Source organism: Drosophila pseudoobscura, chromosome X, assembly GCF_009870125.1.
Source record: "Drosophila pseudoobscura strain MV-25-SWS-2005 chromosome X, UCI_Dpse_MV25, whole genome shotgun sequence".
NCBI lineage: Eukaryota > Metazoa > Arthropoda > Insecta > Diptera > Drosophilidae > Drosophila > Drosophila pseudoobscura.
In genome coordinates this window covers 38758427-38780770 of record NC_046683.1, presented here as the reverse complement: position 1 = coordinate 38780770, position 22344 = coordinate 38758427, and the positions used below count along the sequence as shown (strand labels likewise).

At 47.7% G+C, this 22344-nt stretch overlaps 5 protein-coding genes across 13 annotated transcripts; 3 read left to right on the top strand and 2 right to left on the bottom strand.

Moving 5' to 3' along the window:
• Nucleotides 1-29: 29 nt before the first annotated feature.
• Nucleotides 30-10078, bottom strand: IntS6 (integrator complex subunit 6). 9 transcript variants are annotated; one of them, XM_033383258.1, is made up of 3 exons: nucleotides 9807-10078; nucleotides 6469-6725; nucleotides 30-6397 (listed from the first exon to the last, which is right to left on the bottom strand). In XM_033383258.1, exon 3 carries the CDS (start codon nucleotides 6317-6319, stop codon nucleotides 2156-2158), a length of 4164 nt encoding a protein of 1387 aa, XP_033239149.1. In that variant the 5' UTR covers nucleotides 6320-6397; nucleotides 6469-6725; nucleotides 9807-10078; the 3' UTR covers nucleotides 30-2155. The 9 variants fall into 9 exon arrangements, with proteins under 9 accessions (XP_033239149.1, XP_033239152.1, XP_033239151.1 ...); XM_033383261.1 differs by lacking the exon at nucleotides 9807-10078 and adding an exon at nucleotides 9395-9768; XM_033383260.1 differs by lacking the exon at nucleotides 9807-10078 and adding an exon at nucleotides 9419-9768.
• Nucleotides 10079-10168: 90 nt separating this feature from the next.
• On the top strand, nucleotides 10169-14367 carry Rtel1 (Regulator of telomere elongation helicase 1). Its single transcript, XM_001354417.4, has 7 exons — nucleotides 10169-11528; nucleotides 11594-12144; nucleotides 12199-12862; nucleotides 12919-13064; nucleotides 13135-13264; nucleotides 13337-13573; nucleotides 13640-14367. Exons 1-7 carry the CDS (start codon nucleotides 10479-10481, stop codon nucleotides 13889-13891), a joined length of 3030 nt encoding a protein of 1009 aa, XP_001354453.3. The 5' UTR covers nucleotides 10169-10478; the 3' UTR covers nucleotides 13892-14367.
• A 750-nt stretch (nucleotides 14368-15117) lies between these two features.
• LOC4814337 (alpha-protein kinase 1) lies at nucleotides 15118-16800 on the top strand. Its single transcript, XM_001354416.4, has one exon. It carries the CDS (start codon nucleotides 15737-15739, stop codon nucleotides 16496-16498), a length of 762 nt encoding a protein of 253 aa, XP_001354452.2. The 5' UTR covers nucleotides 15118-15736; the 3' UTR covers nucleotides 16499-16800.
• Nucleotides 16801-16965: 165 nt separating this feature from the next.
• lin-52 (DREAM core complex component lin-52) lies at nucleotides 16966-18100 on the bottom strand. Its single transcript, XM_033383266.1, has 5 exons — nucleotides 18057-18100; nucleotides 17703-17980; nucleotides 17481-17639; nucleotides 17312-17416; nucleotides 16966-17246 (listed from the first exon to the last, which is right to left on the bottom strand). The coding sequence occupies exons 2-5, from the start codon at nucleotides 17758-17760 to the stop codon at nucleotides 17092-17094; spliced, it is 477 nt and encodes a 158-aa protein (XP_033239157.1). The 5' UTR covers nucleotides 17761-17980; nucleotides 18057-18100; the 3' UTR covers nucleotides 16966-17091.
• A 348-nt stretch (nucleotides 18101-18448) lies between these two features.
• LOC4814309 (N-acylneuraminate-9-phosphatase) lies at nucleotides 18449-21029 on the top strand. The gene is made up of 3 exons (XM_001354414.3): nucleotides 18449-18851; nucleotides 19199-19684; nucleotides 19756-21029. Exons 1-3 carry the CDS (start codon nucleotides 18717-18719, stop codon nucleotides 20128-20130), a joined length of 996 nt encoding a protein of 331 aa, XP_001354450.1. The 5' UTR covers nucleotides 18449-18716; the 3' UTR covers nucleotides 20131-21029.
• Nucleotides 21030-22344: the final 1315 nt, after the last annotated feature.

Genomic DNA, 22344 nt, shown 5'->3' with positions numbered 1-22344 from the left:
TTTTTTTTAAATTAAGATTTTTTTAAACATCAATTTTAGAGTATAATTTCGAATAAACTGACAGGTGTCCACAACTTTGAATCATTAATTCTCTTAATTCATTTCAGCATGAGATAAAGAGGGATAGCAATACTGGCAACGTATTTCTCAGTTCCTGAATACCCATATACGATCAGTGGTTTTTGACAATTTGATTATATATAACTCAACTAAACATAAGTCGACTGGAAGGAAAATAAATCGCAGGAAGCATAAAGCTAACATTGCAGACACCTGCAATCATTATCCGATGGAAATGATTTTTGATAAACGAACTATAATAAATTGCGATTCCCACTCTACGATTTTGCATAGAAATATATAAACAATAGGGGCACAGGGGACATTCATTCATACATGGCATGGCATGGCATGGGGGCATGTGCTGTGGAATAGGTGAAAGAAAGTAAATAAATTGCATCTGGTAATGGGCCCTGATATACCGACAGTTTGCTTCCGACATAGTATGATTTAATTTTTGTTTGTATTTAATGCTCTTCCTCTTTTTATTTTTCTTTGATTCATTTTGATATTATTTGTTTTCGTGTTGTTCCTGCTGTTGGTTGTTTGGTTTAGAGTGTGTGTTTTGTTGCTTTTGCTGCAGTTTTCGAAATTCTAAACAATTAATGATGATGAGCTATCTGCCGCCTAGCTTATTGTGGTTTTAGTTTAATTTTCTGCTCTTGGATCTGCACATTTTACATCCACTTTATATGTTCTTCGGCATCCGATCATAGATTATCATAAAAAAATAGTGCAAAAAGTGTATTTTCTTCAACAAAAATTACTTTGTTGCTATCTTTTTTTTGTTTAGTTTTTGAAATAATTGTGTGTGTGTGTATTTATGTTGTCGACTACACACATTTACAAATTTGTATAATATTTAATAAAATATTAAATTACAGATCTTTTTTAAAATGAATCGAATCGGATCAAAATTAAGGCCAAAAAGTACATGTTAATACAACTAACTAGCTTACATTGTTAATGAAACACTCTGAACCGATCTGATCTTTCTATTCTGGGCAATAAATATAGAAATAATCAATATACTCTATATATATATATATGGATATACACATACATATACACATATGCATATAGTTTGTGTGTGTGTGTGTATGTGTGGTATGTCATCGGCTTAGTATTCTTCGCGTTAAGGGCTTAAACAAAAAGCAAATCATTTACGCATTCACGGAACGGAGGCTGTGGTGTGTGGTCCAACAAAAAAATTGGCTACAAATTCTGGCTCAAGAAGCGAAAGCTTTTCCCTACAACACTCACGCACCCTCTCTCCTCCCTCTTATACACACGTTGTTTTACTTCTCTCCCTCTCTCTCGCTCTCTGTCTTATTCGCACTATATCGAGATATAAGTCTATTTATATTAATTGCTTTGGGGGCCTTATGTGTACGAATGGGCTCAGGGTATTACTTTATATTATATATATGTATGTGTATATATGTAAATATTTATATAATAAAAAAAAAAACACTGCAAAACATTGTAAGAGTTGTACAGTAATTAAGCTACGGCTAAGGCTACATCGTTACGATATAATTACAACATTTTCTTATAGAATATATACCTCGCTGTCGCCTTTGCTTTCGCCTTTCGCTTCATTCTGACTTACACAGAAAGATCTCGAGAGAGTGTCCTTACGAAATAGAGATATTGCCCAATATGAACGTGTGTACACGTTTTGCGTTTCAGATTTCCAGTATAACCGCGTTCACTATATCCCCGGATGAAAATCCTACAACGTGCGGGGAGGGGACTCTGGCAATTATTTACATAAATGGAAATTGACGAGAATTCAATGCCGATCGTTTACCTCTCCTCTCTGATACTCTCTCTTATACTGTTACCGTTATTTATTACTGCTAATGTTAAGTTAACGTTTACGTCTATGGTTTTTACTGTTCTTTCTCCTATTTTTATCATACGGTTCTCTTTTTTGTTGTTTTTGTTTATGTTTTTCTTGTTGTTGTTGCTTTTGATGACATCACAGACTGATGGCGCCCCACGGCCTCGCCCTTGGCCATGGCCACGCCCTCGACCACGCCCAAGCCCAGGCGAATACCGCTTGGGCTCAGCAGTTCCAAAAGAGCCAACGTTAACTCTTGGTAGCGGCGGCTGCCTCTTGTTGTTGCTGCTGCTGGGGCGGCTGGGACTGATCCTGCTGCAGCTGCTGATCGATGGCCGGCTGCGATTGCTGCCGCTGTTCCCACCACTCCTGAATGCTGCCGACCATGCGGTGCCGCCGGAACCGGCGCGACTCCCCAATGCACATCTCCACGAAATCGGACTTCATGTCGTGGTCGCCCTTCACCAGTCCCAAGTTGTCCAGAAGCTGGCTGTAGTCGCGTCCCGGCCGCCGTATATCCCGAAAGATCTTTAGCCGCAGGTCAATGTTGTGCTTACGCGCCGCCTCCCGCTGCTCCTCCGACAATATGAGCAGCGCTGCGGCACTTACCTCTCCGTTGCTGTTGCTGTTGCTGTTGCTGTTGTGCGTCGGCGAGGAGCTGCAGCTTGGACTTGACTTGATCTCCATTTTCATAGGGCTGTTGTTGTTGTGATTCCGGTGATTGTTGGTGCTACTGTTCCCAGTGGCAGCTGCTGCTCCGCTGCTGCTATTGTTGTTGTTATTAATGAAATGATTAAGTCCACTGCCCCAGTACAAATGGGGACTGCTGGCGGCGCCACCACCTGCCAGCCGCTTCAGTGCATCAAAATTATTGCCAATCCCCAGGGACAACGGGGATTCGCTATCGTCTCCAACATCGGGCTCGGGACTGCCGTTGCCATTGAGGGTACTGCCACTGCCACTGCCACTACCACTGCCTACTCCTCCTGTTCCTCCCGAACCGGAGCCGGAAGAGCCGCTGGTCCCATTGTGACATGTCTGCAGTATTCTTGAGATCTCAGATGCATCATTGATGTCATTGTGGGTAAAATAGCTGGAGCCAGAGGATCCAGATACCGATCCGATACTGCTGCTGATGGCGGTCGTCGGATTTGGAGTCGCCAGTGGCGCTGGTGGGACCGCAGACAGGGGCGAGGGCGGCGAGATGTTGACTCCATGATGCGTGTAGCCATTGAGCATCGGCAGTACCCCGGACAGCGACATCAGCGAGATGCCCTTGTGGCCGTGACTCCCTGCCGGTCCCAGGCCGCCCAGGTGGGACCCCATCGGACAGGTGGGGCTGCCACCTCGGTTGCTGCTGTACGCCGCATGGGTGGTGGTCACTCCGTTCAGGGGCACGTACAGCACTCCGCTCGAGTTGTTTGCCGAAGCGGAGGAGCAGGACGGGTCGCTGCTGCTGCCACCAGTACCGCCAGATCCCAATCCCAGTCCCCCATTGCTGGTGCTGCTTACGGCCGGCAGCGGCGGTGGAGTGACCAATGAGGCTGCCACTGTGGATGCCACTACCACTCCGGATGCCGTAGAGGTCACCGTTGCCTGTGGCGCAGCAGCTGCTGCTCCCACGACCGGGACAGATGTGGCTGTCACAATGGGCTCAGGCGCGGCTGGGGCTGCGGCTGGCAACATGTTGCTTGGTGGCGGGGCTCCGGGCCTTGGACCGGGCCCAGGCGGGGCCTCTGTGTCCGTTGCATTGGTCTCGTCGCTGATCCCATTGATGAAGTTGTGCACATGGCCGTTGAGGGCAGTGTCCTGGTCGTTGGTCTCCTCCTCGCTAAAGTCAAAGCCAATGCCTCCCAGGCGCTCCGAGGTCGACAGCGACAAGCCCGAGTCGCTCGACAGGTCCGTGCTGCTGGAACTACTGACGAAGCTGCTGTTGCTGTCCTCATCAAAGCAGTTGGGACTGGAACGGCCACCGGATCCCGGGACAGAGCTGGGACCCGATCCTGTCAGTCCGGAGCCGGAGCCAGAGCTCGTGCTGGCCGCTGACGGGGACGCAGATGAATCGCAGGCTATTGCCGCCGCTGGATTAGGCGAGCTGGGGGCACTTTCGGACGCGGACGAGGGGCGGGGTGAAGAGCAAGATGACCGGGAGTCTGTGGAGACGCGCCGGAACTCAAAAGCACGAGGTAGGGGACCCGCTTTCCGCTTGCGTCCTCGCGAGGTGCCATCAAGCTTCTTGCCGAACCCGCTACCCGAGTGAGGGCCCAGCATGAGGCCAGACATGCCGCCGGGACCGCCGCCCATGCCGGGACCCCCAGGTCCCCCACTCGATGAAGACCCTGACGACGAGGAGCCGGACGACCCAGAGCCCGAAGAGCCGGGCGGCGAGCCGCCGGGACCGTTGCCATTCGGCGACTTCATGGGCGCCACATCGCTAAGATCCGCCTCATCCACCATTACCATGTGCTTGTCCTTCTTGTAGGGGTTGCCGAACATGTGCTGACGCACATTGGTCGGTTCGATCTCCCGCAGCGGATTGTCCTTGTTCTTGAGATATTCCTGGTAGTTGCCCATTTCCGAGATGGGGAGGCAGTGGCCCGAATCCTTGGCCACCAGCAGCGTGGGCCGCAGGAAGGTCTCCCGCATGCGGGCAATCTCCTCCACAAGATCCCGCCGCGGTATATCAAACGGATTGCGATACGTCTTGGCCGATGACTGATGCGTCAGTTGCGGAACTACAATCGTATAGTTTTCCACCGGCTCGATCTCCGCGTGAAGCTTGGCGAACGTGTCCCGCAGCAGGGGATGCCGCACAAGGTCCCGGCGCAGGACCGTGCCCGTGCATAGTTTGGCCGTCTCCACCTGGCGGTAAGGGGGCTTGGCCTGCTTCAGCTGCTTGTATACCTTCATGCAGAGGTTCTCCTGGTCCTGCTTGGCGGTGTTCTTGATGTGCTTCAGCTGGTTGGCGATCGTAGGCGACAGATAGTTGTCGACGTTCTCTGGCAGCAGAAACTGCAGCAACTGGTATGGCACATTGATGTTGACCAGCGCCTTACGCAGAAAGGGGCAGTAGTACGGCGGTATGGAACGTACATAGGCATTGAATTTGTACATGAGATCGTTGGGCGGACTCATGTTGTACTTGTGGATGAGGTCGTGCAGCAGAGGCAGCAGTGCGGGATAGTTGTACGCCAGCACGTACAGATGCACCTGCGAGAAGGTGGGCGACGCCTTCAAGTACCCAAAAGGCAGCTCGAAGCCGTGCATCCCGTTGGTGACGATCACCTGCCAGCACTTGTTCATCTCTCGCTTGTTGAGAATCTGCAGCGTCAGGGGGCAGCCCTCGATCTCGTATTTGTCCACTGGGAAGCTGCGCACCAGCTGTGGCTCATCCACCGCCGGCGTCATGATCTTCAGTTTAGGATGGGCGTCGCGGGGCGGCAGTGTGATGGCCTTCGAGTCCGGCCAATAGGGTTCCGGTAGCGGCCAGTACCCAATGGGGAAGGTCTTCTGGGTCATGTGCTTTTGCACGTAGATCATCTTCTTGATTGGCTGGAAGACAATGTCCGGTGTGGGCTCCAACGACGACGCGGAGGATGAACCCGACGACGACTGCTGTGTCGCCGAGCCGCCTCCTCCTCCTGCGGCGTTTGTCCCACTGCTGCTGCTGCTGCTGGCACTATCCTTGGGCAGCAGCGGCTCAAACTGCAACACCACGCCCGGCTGCACCTTCTGGACCAGGCTCTCGATGCATTGATTGAGCACATAGTGGCTGCGCACGCGGTATGAGCGGCCGCCGGTAACCTCGCACATCCGCTCGATGGGGGAGTCGTCATGCGGCACCTTGCCTTCGACACGTTCGTCGATCTTGTTGCCGGGCATCCGCAGGACCAGCGAGAAGAGTCGCTGGTCCCACCGAAAGGGCTCCTTGGTGAACTTTGTGCCGGGTATCTGGTTGCTCAACGGCAATATGATCTCCTGATGCACCCCATTGCGGTAGGAATAGCGGCCCCCGTCCGTGATCACAATGATCACCGAGGGTTCGAGGTAGAAGGGACACCTGCCCTGCCCGTACGTATCGATGCCCGACTGCATGCGGTTCAGGTTGAGCAGATCGAAGGCGTTCCGCAGCGATTCACCCATCGAGGTGAGGCCGTGGCTCTGTAGGTTCTTCAGTTCGTTCATGAAGGTGGCATGGTTTTCCTTCCAGCCGGCCTTTACATTGGCCGGCGGCTCCTCGAAGGTCAGCAGCATGTAGCGATCGCCAAGGCAGTCCTGGGTGCGCTGCCGATACTTGAGGAACGTTTCCACCGCCCCCTTGGCAATGTCCAGATACGTTTTTTGCACACCATTCACATACGCCTTCTGGCACATGGACGACGAGGTGTCCACCAGGAAGAGTATGATTGTCATGGCGTATTTTGGTTTTGATTTGGGATCTTCCTTCTGTCCTTTCTTGAACTTAATTCTCTTTTATCTTCACGAATCTCTCTATAAGGAAGGATTAGGAAGGATTAGCAAAGGTTTCGAGTTTTTCAAAAGAGAGAGAAAGCTTTACTTACCGTAATTTCACTCTCTATTGTCTGTCCTCTTGCTTCTGCTTCTATTCTCCTCAGCGTGGTTACGCTTCTTCTTCCTCTTCTACCCTCTGCTGCTTTTGCTGTAGTTGCTGTAGTTGCTGTAATTGCTGTGGCTGTTGATGTTGCTTCTTCTGTCCTGGGCTTGATCGATTGGCTCTTTTTCTGCGTTTCGCTGTACTGCTTTTATGGTACATGTTGCGCGAAACAGCTGACATTTGGACTGGCTAAGCAACGATGAACTGCATGAATGAAACGGCAGAAAAGAAGGAACAAAATTAACGAATAATTCTAAAAACTCGCACATTTCAATATGTTGCGCATACGCACTGTGCCGCCAGCTACGGCCACAATGGAGCAAAAGAGAGAATATTCCGTGTCTTGTGAGGAACGGAATGGAGTCAGTAGAAGTATGGAAACTGGAACAGACTGCGAGGTATTCAAGCTCAAGCACTCTAGTATTGCACATAGCACTCTCGTAATCATTATTATCACTAAACAATTCCAAAACACGGGCACACGCATAATTTGTACAAACAAAAAAGTACATGTGCTAATTTGCTTCAAAATGAACTTGCTTATTGGCAAACAAACCATGCAAACCGTCTGCTCGTGTTTTGCCAATGGTGTGGTGGGGGGGGTGTTACTATTTCGCGGGGGAAAAAATGGTTTGACACAAATTCAAATGCCACCGTCGCATGCTCAGTCTTAGTCACAGTTGTAGGGAGCGCGGGTCGGAGGGGTCTCAGGTCTCCACTTCATTTCACTCATTCCCCCTCACTTACATCCATTGCGAGCGCTTGCTCTGCTTTGCACGATGCCCCACTAGGCGGCGGACGCTACTACGCTCTGCTGACGTTCACTGAATAGAGATGATCGCGTGACTCAGGTAGACAAATCTCGCGATGGTAAAAGCTAATCTAGTTCGATTGATTTTTGATTGGAGATGAGAGCGGACCCAACTGAACTGTTCTTGAAAGCCTATTGCGGCCATCCATCGAGAGCATTGCGATTTTTTCTCAACAACAACACAACCGTGAGCTGAGGTAATCCCCAATCGATTACACAATTTCGTGCTGTCACGATCGAGCCACAACTCACACACGACTACTACACGCATCTCTGACAGCGTGCGGATTGTGTGTGTGTGTGCATGTGTGCGTGCGAGATGGAAAAATGGTAGGACGGGAGTACATAGGATGAGCAGTTATAAAGAGATGCAACGGAATAAATAAATCAAAGCCGGGAGCCCAGAACGTTACGATCGTAAGAAGCACCGGAATGCGTTTAACCTATTTTATTTGCGTGATTTTCAAACGGCATCCATCTCTTATCAATGTCCACGACTGGTGGGTCCGCCGCTCCTTTTTTTGCTCAGTGTGTTTGGTGTATTTTGGAATTGGATGTTGGATATTTTGTATTGAACTCTTTAACAAATTTTCAGATTAAAAAAACTTTTAAATGGTATTATTTGCAACATTATTTGCAACTTTGCAGCGAAAAAGGAAATGAGTTAAAAATTGAATTTTGTCATTTTAATTTAATCTAAACATCGGAATAAAATTTACGATATTTGGAGGACTCTAACGCAGATCGTGGTACAAACGCTGCTGCATTTCGTTTTCTCGCCTGCTCACGCGAAATCGAGCATTGCGCTCTCTTTTGTTCTCTCGGCTTGACTGTTTGCTATTTGAATTTGGTACAAAATAACAAAGCACTCACATAGTCGAGCGACTAATTGACTGAATCCGAGTGCAAAACATTCCATTTCTATTTGAATAAGAGCGCAAAGACACACATGAAAATAAATACTCCGCACTCGAACGTCACTATGGCGTTGCCAGACTCCTCCGGGAGTGACCGCCGTGAAACAGTACAGACAAAAAGACTTTAACATGCAAACCGCAAATATCTTAAGGATTTCCAGCCATCAGCCATGCAAAACTATTTTTTAATTCACTAAATCACACTTGGTCAAATATTAGAACGGTTGCGCGTGTCTGGCAACATGGCGCCAGTGTCATTGCCTGCCGTCCATACACTCCGATGGGTTGGGAGGGACGGGACTGGTGACTGGTGGTGGTTCAGGAATATGGCTATTGTTTTGCGGTCGCAGGAGACAAAACAGCTAACATCAACACAAGAGATAGCACTTAAAATACCCGAGTATTTTTCGTTAATTATTCTAGCCTCACTGGATTTATCAGAGATGGGGTTATATGTGCGGCACTTGGTTGGAATTCACTTTATCAGCAGGGTTGCCAGTACAGCAGCAGAAGGTGGCCTGGCGATAAACACACTTTCCTCGCCGAGCTATTCCTCTGGGGTCGAAAGCACTTGGCCGGTGGGCACCGCCACCAGCGTGGGGGCTGTGTGTCGGTTACTTTTCGTTTGACAAACGCACACAGTTGGATGACCTTAATTTGCATTTTGCATGTGATAATGCTGATTAGTGTGTAGCCACAGGCAGGCGCTCATATCGTCATCGGTCATCGGAAATTCGCAGCGTTGCTATTCCCACATTTTCGATTCCATTAGCGCCAAGGCTTTTGAATTTTAATTGTCACTACACAAACTGCCCATTGGTACGGTAACGGGTAACTTTTGGCCTTCAGGGACGCACCGCAAATTATAATCAGTTGTGGAATTTAGGATCATGCAGGATTCTCAGCTATCCTGGTGGTCAATGCGAGTCCTAACCGCGAAATGGACAAGCTTACGTTGGGGCAGACACGGACACAAACACAAGTATAGCATCAACTGGCACAAGTACTTCTCAAGTGAGAGTTTTAAGCAGCACACTGCCCTTGCGATGCGATGCTGTTGGCAAATGGCAATTAAGGCAAACAAAACGGTGCTCCAAGACAGACGACGGTATTAAATACAAACAAAATATATAAATTAAGAATACAATGCAGAGCTGCTCATCCAATACTTGCAATAATTTCGATTAGCTTCTATCCCGCGCCACGATTTTTTATTCTGTTATATTTTTACTTTGTGCCAACAAAAATTTATCACCACCGCGAACACACACTGAGACTCCGAGGCACAGGCACAGGCATTTGGACGCACACACACACACACAAATAGAGTAAAAGAGAAAGACGACTCTCAGCTAGAGCGGCGAGAGCACAGTACAAATACGTATATGTGGCTCTGTTTAAGGTGCATAGCGAGAATGACAAACGGTCAGACAGACGGTAACAGTCGCGTCGACCCGACAAACCGGCCGACCGACGGCCGACCCGACGCCTCACGACCAACAACAACAATGGGCTGTAGATATGTTTTCATATATGTATGTATATATGTATGTTTACTTGTGGTATCTCGCTCGCTCACGCACACACCCGCCACACACACGGGTGCGCAGGAACACATACACTAGCTCCGCTCCTCGTCAGTACGACCGTCGTCACTGTTGTTGCGTCGTCTCCGTTGCCGTTGCCGTTGCCGTTTTCCGTCCACTCTTTCCTGCTTCCTCTTGTGCCACTGCTGCTCCAGCACCAACAAACTGCAAAATGCGATGGGGCGATGGGCAGTGGATTGCCGATAAAATATACCGTCCGACCCTGAGAAATATACCAAAATATACCACCTCATTTTTTAAATATACCGAAAAAATTAAGAAGCCTCGGCGACTTTTAATGTTTATCGATTCTCGAACAGCTGTCAGGGTTGCCAGAGCACCAGTATCTATCAGAGCTGCCTCTCTCAACGATTTTTAAACTAAATGAAAATAATACGAATTAATATGCATTAAAAATAATTAAACGATCGTATATATCACCTTCATATCACAGTCGTTCAACTTTGTTGTTTCCGCATGCTTTCTTACCCTCCATATTCCGAGTCTGGCAAACAGCTGTTTGGTGGTCTATCGAAAATTGCATAGGCCCATACATGCTCTCGTTGCTTTGGCCTTTGGCGCGCTAAAATCCTCAGGGCATATAATCAAACGGATCACCTAACAGACCGCGACCCCAGACCAAATGCCAGAGAGTGTGATTGCCGGCATACCGGTTCATTTTCCCTTCGAGCCGTACAATGTGCAGCGCGATTATATGGAGAAGGTGATCATCTGCTTGCGGGACGGCACAAACGGCGTCCTCGAGTCGCCCACGGGCACCGGCAAGACACTGAGTCTTCTCTGCGCTTCCCTGGCCTGGATACGCACGCGGCAGTCGGAGCACCAGCAGCAGATGATTAAGCTAAAGGCGACCAGCAAGGAAGGTGGACCCGGATCCGGACCCGGAGGAGACCTCAGCGAGCTGGCCATGACCGTGGGCCAAGCGAACAACTGGGGCGTTCCCAAGGTAATCTACGCCTCGCGCACTCACTCCCAGTTGAACCAAGCCATGCGCGAGCTGAAGCGGACCGCATACGCGAACATGCGGTCAGTGGTGCTGGGATCGCGGGACCAGCTATGCATCCACCCGGAGGTTATGAAGGAGCAGGGCAACTCCAACAAGGTGAACCTCTGCAAGTTGAGGGTCCACTCCAAGACGTGCACCTTCCAGCTGCGCGTCGAGTCAAAGAAGGACCACCCGGACTTTCGCGGGCCCAGCATCATGGACATCGAGGACCTAGTGAGGGTGGGCCAGAAGCTGAAGATGTGCCCCTACTATGCCTCCAAGGAACTGGTTGCCCAGGCGGACATCACGTTTATGCCGTACAACTACCTGCTAGACCCGAAGGCGCGCAAGGCCAATAAGATCGAGCTTGGCAACACAATCATAATCCTGGACGAGGCACACAACATCGAGAAGATATGCGAGGAGTCCGCCTCGGTGCAGATACGCTCCTCCGATGTGGCCATGGCCATCGAGGATGTCACACACATCATGAAGGTCTTCACCAGTGGAGAATCGCAGGAGGCTGGCGGCGATGAGCCCAAGGACTTTACCCTGGATGATCTCACGCTGCTCAAGGAAATGCTCCTCGAGCTAGAGAAGGCCATAGATGCTGTGGTGGTCGATAATCCCACGGATGGCACCACCTATCCCGCCTCCCTAATGTACGAGCTGCTCGGCAAAGCGAACGTAAGTCCATGATCGCATAACGCAGGATTATATCCCATTACATTCAATTTTGTTATCCTTTCTAGTTTACGTACGGCAACTGCGCCACCATTGTGGCCCTGCTGGACAAGCTGGTGCAGTACCTGATGGTCGCCTCGCAGCACATGACGATCCGCAAGGGTGGGACCTTCACGATGCTCAGCGATCTGCTGACCATCGTGTTTGCCAACAAGGAGAACATCATGAGCAAGGTGCATCTCAGTTTTAAGGTGCACGTGCAGGTGGAGGAGTCCAATAAGCAGCAGGGCAAGAGTGGAGCGACTCAGGGCAAACAGCAGGGTTGGCTGGGTAAGGGTAATATTACGACGACGGGAACCAGCAGCAAGGCGGCAAAGATCGTTAATTTCTGGTGCTTCAATCCCGGCTTCGGTATGGAGCAGCTGCTGAACACCCAGGTGCGCAGCGTCATCCTCACCAGCGGCACGCTGGCACCCTTAAAGCCACTGATCGCCGAGCTGGCCATACCGGTGGCCCAGCACCTGGAGAATCCCCACATTGTCGACCAGTCGCAGGTCTATGTAAAAATCATCGGCACAGGCCCGGACCGACAGCAGTTGATATCCAATTTTAAGAATCGGTAAGCGTACATTAAAGGAATCCTGAACTTAATTTGATCCTTTTGATCTGCCAGGGACAATCCCAAGTATATCAGCTCCCTGGGCCAGACCATCCTGAATGTGGCGCGCATCGTGCCGGACGGACTCCTAGTGTTCTTCCCCTCGTACCCGATGCTGAACAAATGCGTGGACGCATGGCAGGCCAGCGGCTTGTGGGCTGACATCTCATGCAAAAAGCCCATCTTCGTAGAGCCGCGCGGCAAGGATCAGTTCACCAGCACCATGGAGGAGTTCTACCAGGCAATACGCGACTCCAAGGGTGCTGTTTTCATGGCCGTGTGTCGGGGCAAGGTGTCCGAGGGCCTGGACTTTGCCGATCGCAATGGACGGGCCGTCATCATCACCGGCTTGCCTTTCCCCCCGCTAAAGGACCCAAAGGTGATACTAAAACGGCGCTACCTGGAGACGAATCGCACTAAAGAGAACCAGCTACTCAGCGGGCAGGAATGGTACAACTTGGATGCCACGCGAGCCGTCAATCAGGCCATTGGTCGCGTCATCCGGCACCGTAACGACTACGGTGCCATTCTGCTGTGCGACTCGCGCTTTCAGGACGCCTCCCAGGTCCAGCAGCTGTCCAAATGGATACGCGGCCATCTGGGTGCGCGGCCGCAGAGCTCTCCATTCGGTCCCATTGTGCGCGAGTTGCGGCAGTTCTTCAAGCATGCCGAGGAGACGGTGAGTCTTAAGGTTTCCCACTGGCCATGCCTAAACCCCACTTGATGCGTCTGCAGATGAAGCAGCCGGATGTGAGGGAGGAGGAGCAGCCACTGATGAACGTCTGCAAGGTGGAGGAGGTTGGGACCCTGCCTGTCATTCCAACAATCAAACAAGAGCCAGGAAACAATGCAACATTCCGCAAGGCCAACAAATCGGCCATGTAAGTGATGTAGACCCTGGTAAAAACCACCATGCCACCGCATATAACGGTCGTTTTTCTTGCCCTGCAGAAAGGTGGAGATGGCCAACTCCATCAATTCGTGGACTCCTACAGACTATGCCAGCGCCGCGGGGCGGACCTTGGGCAAAGCAGCACCCAATGCCATGGATTTTATGAGTCGCCTGGACTCGAATGTCTCGGTAAGCCCTACTCCTGCTCCTTCCATGCGGAATAAGGAAGAGGTTAATCTTTGTTTTGTGTATGTCTATTAGAGCATAGACTTCAACTGCAGTGGAAGTGCTGACAGTGGGAGCGGCGGTTGCGGCAGCAGTAGTCTGGTGACGATCCATAAACGGGAGCGCAGTTCCCCCGGCGTCACCGATACGGTGGCCACACAAACTACCAAAAAGCGGTACAAATTGGCGGAGAATATCAAAACGGAGCCCAAAAGCAACAGCAGTCAGCAGGTGAAAGTGGCGCCCGAGTCGCGGGCAGACTTTCTGCGCGAGGTAATCTTGCAGGTGTACACAAAAATATGCCTACAGCTAACTCTCGCTTTGATCCTCCCCTTCCAGCTGCGGAGTCTCATCAGTCAGGATCAGTTTCGCGATTTCGGGAAAGTACTGATTGAATACAGGAGTGGAACCGACGAGAACTTCGAGTCTCTGATGACTGTGCTCCTGGATGTTCTGGCTGCACCCAAAATGCGCTACCTTTTCATTGGCATGCGTCGCTTTCTAAGGAACGAGCACAAGGCCGAGTTCGATGTGAGACTGGCCAGCCTCAATTTGGCACAAGAATCAAGTCCAAATAAAAGGATCCCTTAAATTCCCCGCCCATTGATATCTTGTAGTTTATTTGTTGTTTCTATAATTATTTTTTTTTACTTTAAAAGTGAAATTTCGTTAAGGAAAACCATTTTGAAACTGGCGCTGCCATTATGAAGTTCGGACTCACTTCTCATTTAGTAAATTGTCAAGCCGGAGGACAACAACGTGACGCTTATGGGTGTCTATCATTTAGTTATTTTGAAGCTTCTCAATATCCTAAAGGTCAGAGGTCCTTATCTTTACAATGGCAGCGAAGTGTAGCAATACAGCAAAATACACAAAAAGTTGGAAAGCATCTAGTTAAGGCTACAATTTATACAATTTATATACAATTAAAAGGGATCTCTGAGGGAACCTTTGATTTTTTTACTAGCTAACATTCTGATGTAAATCACTTTAGATCTTAAGAAATCGCTTTTAAATGAAACAAATGTAAGATGCTTAAGTATGAGTAAATTTTAAAGACAAAGTAATTCATACATTTTTCTTTCGTTTGAAAAGTTAATATATATTTTCACATAATATAATATATATTTTCGGCCAGTGTCGTTCTACTTGTGATTCATGCAATTTTTAAGGTATAAAATATATAAATATATATATATAAATATATAAAATATTTCATGCTCATAGGAATTTATAAGTTTTTTATCCAGCTGTTTCTCAGGTTTAGGTTCCAGTTATTCTTCACTATTTTCTTTTTTCAATTTTAATTGAATAAGGTAATATATTGGCATAATTTATTAATTAAAGCAATTATATTTCAAATTTATAGTACATGTACTCAAATTTTAGATACTATTTATTTTCTGTACTTTAAGGGATCAAAGAAAATAAGATTTTATAACATTTTCAAAGCCTGCGAACGATTTATACACATAAGTTTTAATTCTTAACACTCAAACAAAGTTTCACTACTTAAATATCTTCATTTCGAGTCCTTCGAACCCAACATCACAAAAATATAAAAACATGGTCAAATAAAAATTACCTTCACATTGCAATCAGTTTTTTAAACAAAAGATAAGTTGGCAGGCCTCCTAACTAACAGTAAAATGCAAATCCCTGCAGTGTGCAAGACAGGATTGTGATTCTATAGAGAATCGTATCTCTATAGAAATAAAGGGCTTCGCCCTTAAACATTGTAAGCTTATAAATAAACAGATACAAAAAGGTTAACATATGTATTTTTTTTTAATTTAAAACCGTCTTCATACAAGTTGGCAGGCCCCCACTCACCAACAAACCAGTAAAATGCATTCGGGTCTCAGTCTCCGAACAGAATGAGGCCGCAAATTGGGCTGTCAGACCAAGGCAGAGCGAGCGAACGAATAAGGAAGACCGAGAAAGAGACCGAATCTGAGTCGGTTCCGAGTACGACGAGTCCATGGCTGTGCAGCAGAGACGCATTTGCGTTGGAACAATCGTCAGGGACACACAGGGGCACTAGTGCAGAATTGCTGGTGGTAATTGTCAGTGTAATAGAATAGATGTTGGGGTGGCAACAGAGGCCGAAACGTGAAGACCTCTTACTGCTTCGTTGACTATTCGTTCAACCATCCTGCACTCCTCCAGGCTTTTAAGCAAGGTTGAAAGTTTCCGTGTGCGGCATTAATTGAAAGTGGCAGGCAGCAGTGGGTGGTTTTGATTGCAACAAGTAACTAACGCGACGCACGGGTGGTACGTGGCACTCCATCTCTCTCTCCCCCACTGCCCCACTCGCTCTGACCTTGGCCTGGTTCGAAAGAGGGGCGACGAGAGAGCACAGCAACAGCAGTGGACCCACATTAGCATTGGCAACAGCAGCAGTACTTGGCTTAATTGCATTTGTCGTCATCGCACATGGTCGAGGAGGTCGGCTGCCTGAGACAGACTGGCAGCAGCATCGGCATTGTCGTCGCTATGCCCAGCCCAAGCGCATCGAATACAGGAAACGCAGGTGTAGTAGCACCCACCACAGTGGTCACCTCCTCCACTGGTGGCATTCATCATCAGCCGCATCAACATCAACATCAGCAGCAGCAGCAACATCATCATCAGCAACAGCAGCAGCAGCAGCAGCATCAACAGCAGCAGCACCATCATCCGCAACAGCAACAGCAGCCACATCATCAACTTTCCGGAAATATGAGCCTGCTGAGTGTCAAGGGCGGACGATACTTGTGGACGGACCGGGAGCTGTTGATGCATCTACAGAACTATACACCGCTGATCCTACTAATCGACTTTGTGGAAAAAACGCGCACCAAGCGATTCTACGAGAACTCCGAGCGCTACGAGATACTAATGCTGGTTTTCATCATGCGTAAGGGGGCGCCGTTCTGTGAGAATAAACGCTTTCCGGGCGAGTACTGGGTGAATCTGTCGGTGGGGCCCATTGCCGAGGCTTTTGACCGTTTGCAGGCAGCCATCGATATACCCGATCCGCAGCTTCCCATACACATGAGTGTGACGGATCTGACCAGCTGGAAGCAGATGTTCGATGTGGCCATGATGGATATCAGGCGGTTTGCCTACTACACGGATCCCATGCAGCTGGCCGATGCCGGAGTCTATAATCGAATCACATTCGAGCAGCGTTTTGGGATGCAGTGGCAGGAGTAGGGAGCGGGTAGGGGCTTCCACATATAGTATTTTTAGCCAATAGAAGAAAGGATCAAAGGATTATTCACACACATCACGTAGTGGTTGGATTGTTGCGTTAATATATGTATATTTAGTCTATATATACGCAGGATATGCATAGTGGAATTTATCAGATCTGTGCCTTCTCCCACTCTATCAAAGCCACACTTCCTTTCGATTCTGAAGGATTAGAAGTTCCTTCGGAAAGCCCACACACACACTCTGGTAGTTGTCCATGTAATCAATGCTTTAATAAACATAAACGTTACGGTTGCAATCAATTTTTCTTATAAATAGTTTTCTTTCGGTGGTCGGCGCGTGCAATGTAGTAATATTTTTTGCCGGCACTGTATAATGTTGCAACCATTATCGCCATAAATTAACAATAGAAATAATATTATTTTGCTGGTCGGTAGGCGTGCAATCTACAAAGGTTCAAACACGCGTTGTATAGGGTAGGTATGTATTAACAAAAAAAGATATACTAAGAGCTAAGGATTCTTCGGATGGGCACCAGAAAAAGGTCTGAGGGTGGTCCCATCCCATACGCCTCTTAAATGGCGTAATTTGGGTCAGGTGTGACGCTTGGGATTACGATCGCGATCGAAGATTTCCAACAGCTTGCCTCGGGACATCTCCTTGGCCTCTAAAAGGCCCAGTTGATAGATTTCATCATGCATGCTCTTGATCTTCGCGATCAATTCATCGGGCGCCATCTTTGACAGACCTATACATATGGGGTTTTCCTTTCTATTTAATCTCTGAATTATTATTATTTTGTGTGATACTCACGGTTTATTTTTGCCATGTCCTCGGCGGTTAAGGTGGAAATGGGCTCAACGCTGGGTAAGTACATAGGTGTATCGCACATTGTGAGGAATTCATCCATGCCAGGGACTAGGGGCAAGGCGCGAACACACGTTAGAAAAGGGCGAAAACGAAATACACTGTAACTACTTACATCTCTCGGGCCATTGCACTGGCGATTCGCGGAGCGTCTCTAGCGAAATGAGCTCGTCCGGCTTAGAGGAGCCGGCTGGATCCTCCGCCACTTTTTTCTGCTGTTGCTGTGTCAATATGGGCCCCGATGCTACATCGTCGTCAGTTTTTAGTATTGTTTCTATGAGCAAAAAGGCGATTATCAGATAAGAAAGTATTTGCAGGTAAGGCAGAAATTACCAACCTGGAGCCAGCAGTTCTATGCTCAGATCCGAATGGTTTAAGTCCGGTTTAGTGCTCATTTTGGAACAGCACTACCTTTGAGAACGGCTACAAAAATTGCGTCGCGCCACAGAAATATTGTCTAGAGTCCTAGGGATGATCAACTGGGAACTAGCGAAATAACGCGAGTGGAACTATCGGAAGCGATATATCGATATGAATATCTCTGGACAGTGCTGTAAGTCTTTAAAATGTTAAAGAACTGTATTTTTAGCCAACAAAGAAGTTTTGTTTTTCTTCCTGAAATAAAACGAAAACAAGTTTGTTAATTACTGCGCACCATTATAAATTACTTCGAGCAGCTGGAAAAACCCACCCCTTCTTCATGTATTGTGCGCTCGCTCTGACTCATGGCTGGCGGCAGCGCGCACTCTGCCACTGATATATTGTCGCACCGTTCGCGCACACTGGCCAAGAGCAAGGCAAGTCGCTCGAACGAACAGTGCCATACAGAAATCAATGCACAAAATGGGCGCGGGAAGCACATGTTGACTGTGTAAATGTTATGATGGTAGGCGAGATGATATCAGTTTCAATCAACTGAAGTATGCAATACTAGGTAAAAAAGGTTTGTGCATAGGCGACACGCCTCAGTCTCCCCAAGTATTTGCTCATTGAAGTTTCTCAATTTGAGTCAATAAATTGATTGATATGCGCTCACTGTGCACAGACTTTCACCGTCAACTGTCCGGCCGTGCGTCGCGAGACCCATGGCCCGAGAGCACTTTCTTTCAGTCATAGCTTCGCTCTCGCTACACTCACCTGTTCCCCCTTTTTAACTTTACTCCAACGTTTTTGTTAAATTTAGTTGCCGCGTCCAACTTTGAGCAAACCGAATTGCATCAACAATAACCAGGGCCTGTTTTGCGCGCGATTTTCGAACATTTCGAATAATTCCCCAATTCCCATTTGACTCGTCTTGATTTTTTCCCCATTGACCCCGTCCAAATAACTTCCGAGTTTGTGTGAGGCCCCCATGGCAGCTAGTAAACTCTCCTCCAAGCAGACCACACTTTTTGAGTCAAAATGTGCGAAGATCTCTGCCTTCTATTTTGACCTGGACAACACTCTGATCCCGACCAGAGCCGGCGACTCTAAAGCCATACGCAAGGTGAATATTTTTAGGATCCGACTTGGGAAAGGGCGGCCGCCCGCCGAATTTGGTGCGCGCGCTGTGAGGCAGCGTCAAGAAAATTTTCCACTGCTGAGTGGCGCTGGCTGTTACGTCGTCGAAGCACCCCACCCGACCCGGACGGATGCGGCCAAGCACGTCGCACGCGCGCACCCAAAAATATTCGTTTGTCAAGTGTGCAACTGTGTGTGTTTGTGTACGAGTGCATGTGCATGAGTGTATGTGCAGTTAGATCAATGCACTGATACGGCGTATTACGATTACGACAATGACTCGTTTCTGGTAATTAACAAGCCATTTGTTTTGTGTGTTTCTTTTATTAACAGCTCTCAGATCTACTTGAGTCGCAGTACCATTTCACCAAAGATGATGCCTCTCTGGCCACGCAGACTTTTTTGAAATCCTTCCGCCGCTGTCCGGACAACACGCAGACCTCACTGGACTCGTGGCGCACCCACCTGTGGCGGGAGTCGCTGCTGCCCAAGTACAAGCACCTCGCGGATGAGATCTATCCACAGTGGCTACGGTTACGATACCGCTATCTGGCCGTGCCGGCGGACTATGTGCAGCTGCTGACGCGAATGCGTCGGGCCGGCTATGCCCTGGCCCTCATCACGAACGGGCCTTCGAATGCCCAGTGGGAGAAGGTGGCCCGACTGAATGTGCGCGGGTACTTTGATTGCGTGCTGGTCTCCTCGGACCTGCCCTGGGAGAAGCCCCATCCGGAGATCTTCTATGCGGCCTGCAATTTCCTCAGCGTCAAGCCGCAAGAGTGCGCCATGATCGGCGACAAGCTGGAGACGGACATCAAGGTGGGTGTTTCTGTTATTTCCATCGGGCTATTGACACTAAATGTTAACGAGCGCTCCATTTCCCGATCCAGGGAGGTCATTTGGCCCAGCTCGGCCTCACCTTCTGGACACCGCTGAGCAGCAGCAGCTCGGCAGCCCAGTCCCTGGACGATGTAGAGTACAAGCCCCACCACAAGCTCAACCAACTGCTGGAGCTGTACAAATACTTTCCCCGTCTCAACGCCGTTGCGCAGCCCGACACTCCATCCACATCCAGCCGCCGCGGGAGTTACCTGAGCGGAAGTCTGGCTAGTGCCAGCGGGAGTATGAGCGGGTGTACGTCCAGCTCCAGTAGCCAGAGAAGCGAACCGGAGAAGCGGCAGTTGGCCTATCGCCGTGGCGGATCCTTGCCGGCCATGGACTGCTCGAATAGTGAGGCGGAGAATAGTTGTGACAGCTTCCTATAAGGGAGATCCGGAGATTAAGTCTCGACGGAGGGCGAAAACGGTGCGCCGCGCTTCGCCATTGGTGGAAAATGTACCTTCAGTTTACAAAACTATAGCTAAAAGGAAATAGGAAATAGAGACGGAAACCAATAGGAGGAGGAGGAGGATAATTAATGAAATGATGTTTATAAGGACAACCAGGCACACGGGAACCGAATGCAGGAATTTAAAGTTCAACTATTAGGTGGGAGGACCCGTGAACTACGGCGAATCTCGTTTATCTGCCATTAAAACTAAAATTAAGGCTAGAACAGAATCAGAAATGCACACATACTAAAAAAAACCAAAAAATAAACAAGAAATGGCTATAGGAATCGCAATACAAGAGAGGAACCAGAAAGGGGTATAACCAAATGTATTTTTCTAAGCGGATGTTGTTCTTCCAGAAATTTTTTGTAAATTGATAAGTGCAATCCAAACAAAAGCGAATAAGGAAAAAGTGTCGGATGTTGGCTCAATTCGAAGAGAAACCGTTAGAATAGCTATCTTACTACATGTGTATCCATGTCGATTGTTAACTATTGTAGTAGTCGTAGCCATGTAGCCGTTGGTTCGAAATTCGAACTAGAAATTAATGCACCACTCCCCACACACGACACACACGAGACACAACACCAGAAAAACTGCTGGGACATTAATAAGGGTATTCCTGAAAGAGATTAGCAGCACCCAACAGGTTTATTAATGAGATTTTATTAAAGAGAATATAATAACAAAGCCATCGAAAAAAACCATCGCTTGAAACCCAGAATATTTTAAAAATGTGTTAGATTATATATAAATAACCATTACACGAACACAAAATACCATTTTCTTCCTATTGAAATCACAAAAAAATATATGACACAAAAACCAGCAAATGTGTTCCAAATCTTCCAAATAATCTAGGCGAAACCTGCTTCGAAGTAGAATCGAGTCCGAATTTCCGGATGTACGCACTGTACCATTTGCATGAAACAGCTGCGAAAAGCTTATTAATCCACGAAATCTTTTCAGGAATACCATCCATAGTTATTTCCGTATTCCTCTCAGTCGCCTGTCCCTCACCCCAAACTCAGTTACTCCACCACCACTTTTTTGTCGTTTTATAAAACTAAAGGTTACCTCAAGGTTAGGTAGTGGCAAAAGCAATATGCGACTCGAGGAGCGGAAATACCCCATCTTATTAATATTTATAAACCATGGGTTACTTTACTCACTCCCCATACACCCGCGCAAAGTTAAAGACATGTACGAATATGTCTGCACGTACAATATAAAAATGTATGTATTATCTAGGTTGCACTGTTAAACCATCAATAAAGAAAAATCCACAAATTCTTAGCATGGAAACTATTCTTCAACTGTCCCCAGGTTGCCCTGGGCCAAAAGCTCTCCAGGAAGTAAACTGAAGGATTTCATTATTTTCCTTGTCCATTTATTCTTGTTTATCACAAATGCCGAATCGATATAGCCATAATTCCTGCTGCTTTATAAATAATCGACTTCAATTAATCCACATCGTTAATATGTCATCAGTCCGTCAAGCTTATGGAAGGATATACCCAAAGGACCAAAAATTGGTGCCACCTACCTCATGTGTTGATCAATTATTTCCAGCCTTCTCAGCAGAGGCCACCGAAATACAGACCTACAAGATGTCGAAAGCAGAAGAATTAAACTGAAATATATACCTGCGATTTGTACACGTAAGACACTAGTAAACTTAATACTTGGCATTTAAACGTGAATTAATTTTCTTTGAATAAACTGCTCATATGTATGTGTACGTCCTCTGAAGCTGGAACTGGCTTCTTTCTTGTTATAACACTGACTAATTTTTGGAAATGCAACCAATCAGCGACCCCTTCTTCGTTTACAAATAATTAAATCATTTTTGTGTATATACTTTTTGAATTTAATCATAGTAAAATAAGCTTGGTTTTTTTGTTTTTGTTTTGTTTATAAACTACAAATACGCTATACGGTAAAATGGTATATCGCTTGCAGAGTCAGCAAATGAAATGACAACCAACCAACACTGAAATTTGCAGCAGCAGCATGGGCTAACGTTAACGTCAACTGGCTTTATGATCGTTTTTGCAATTGAATTCTGTATACCATACGCACACAGATAGATAATACATATGTATGTATATTGATCTTTGTACATACATACACACATATATATAAATT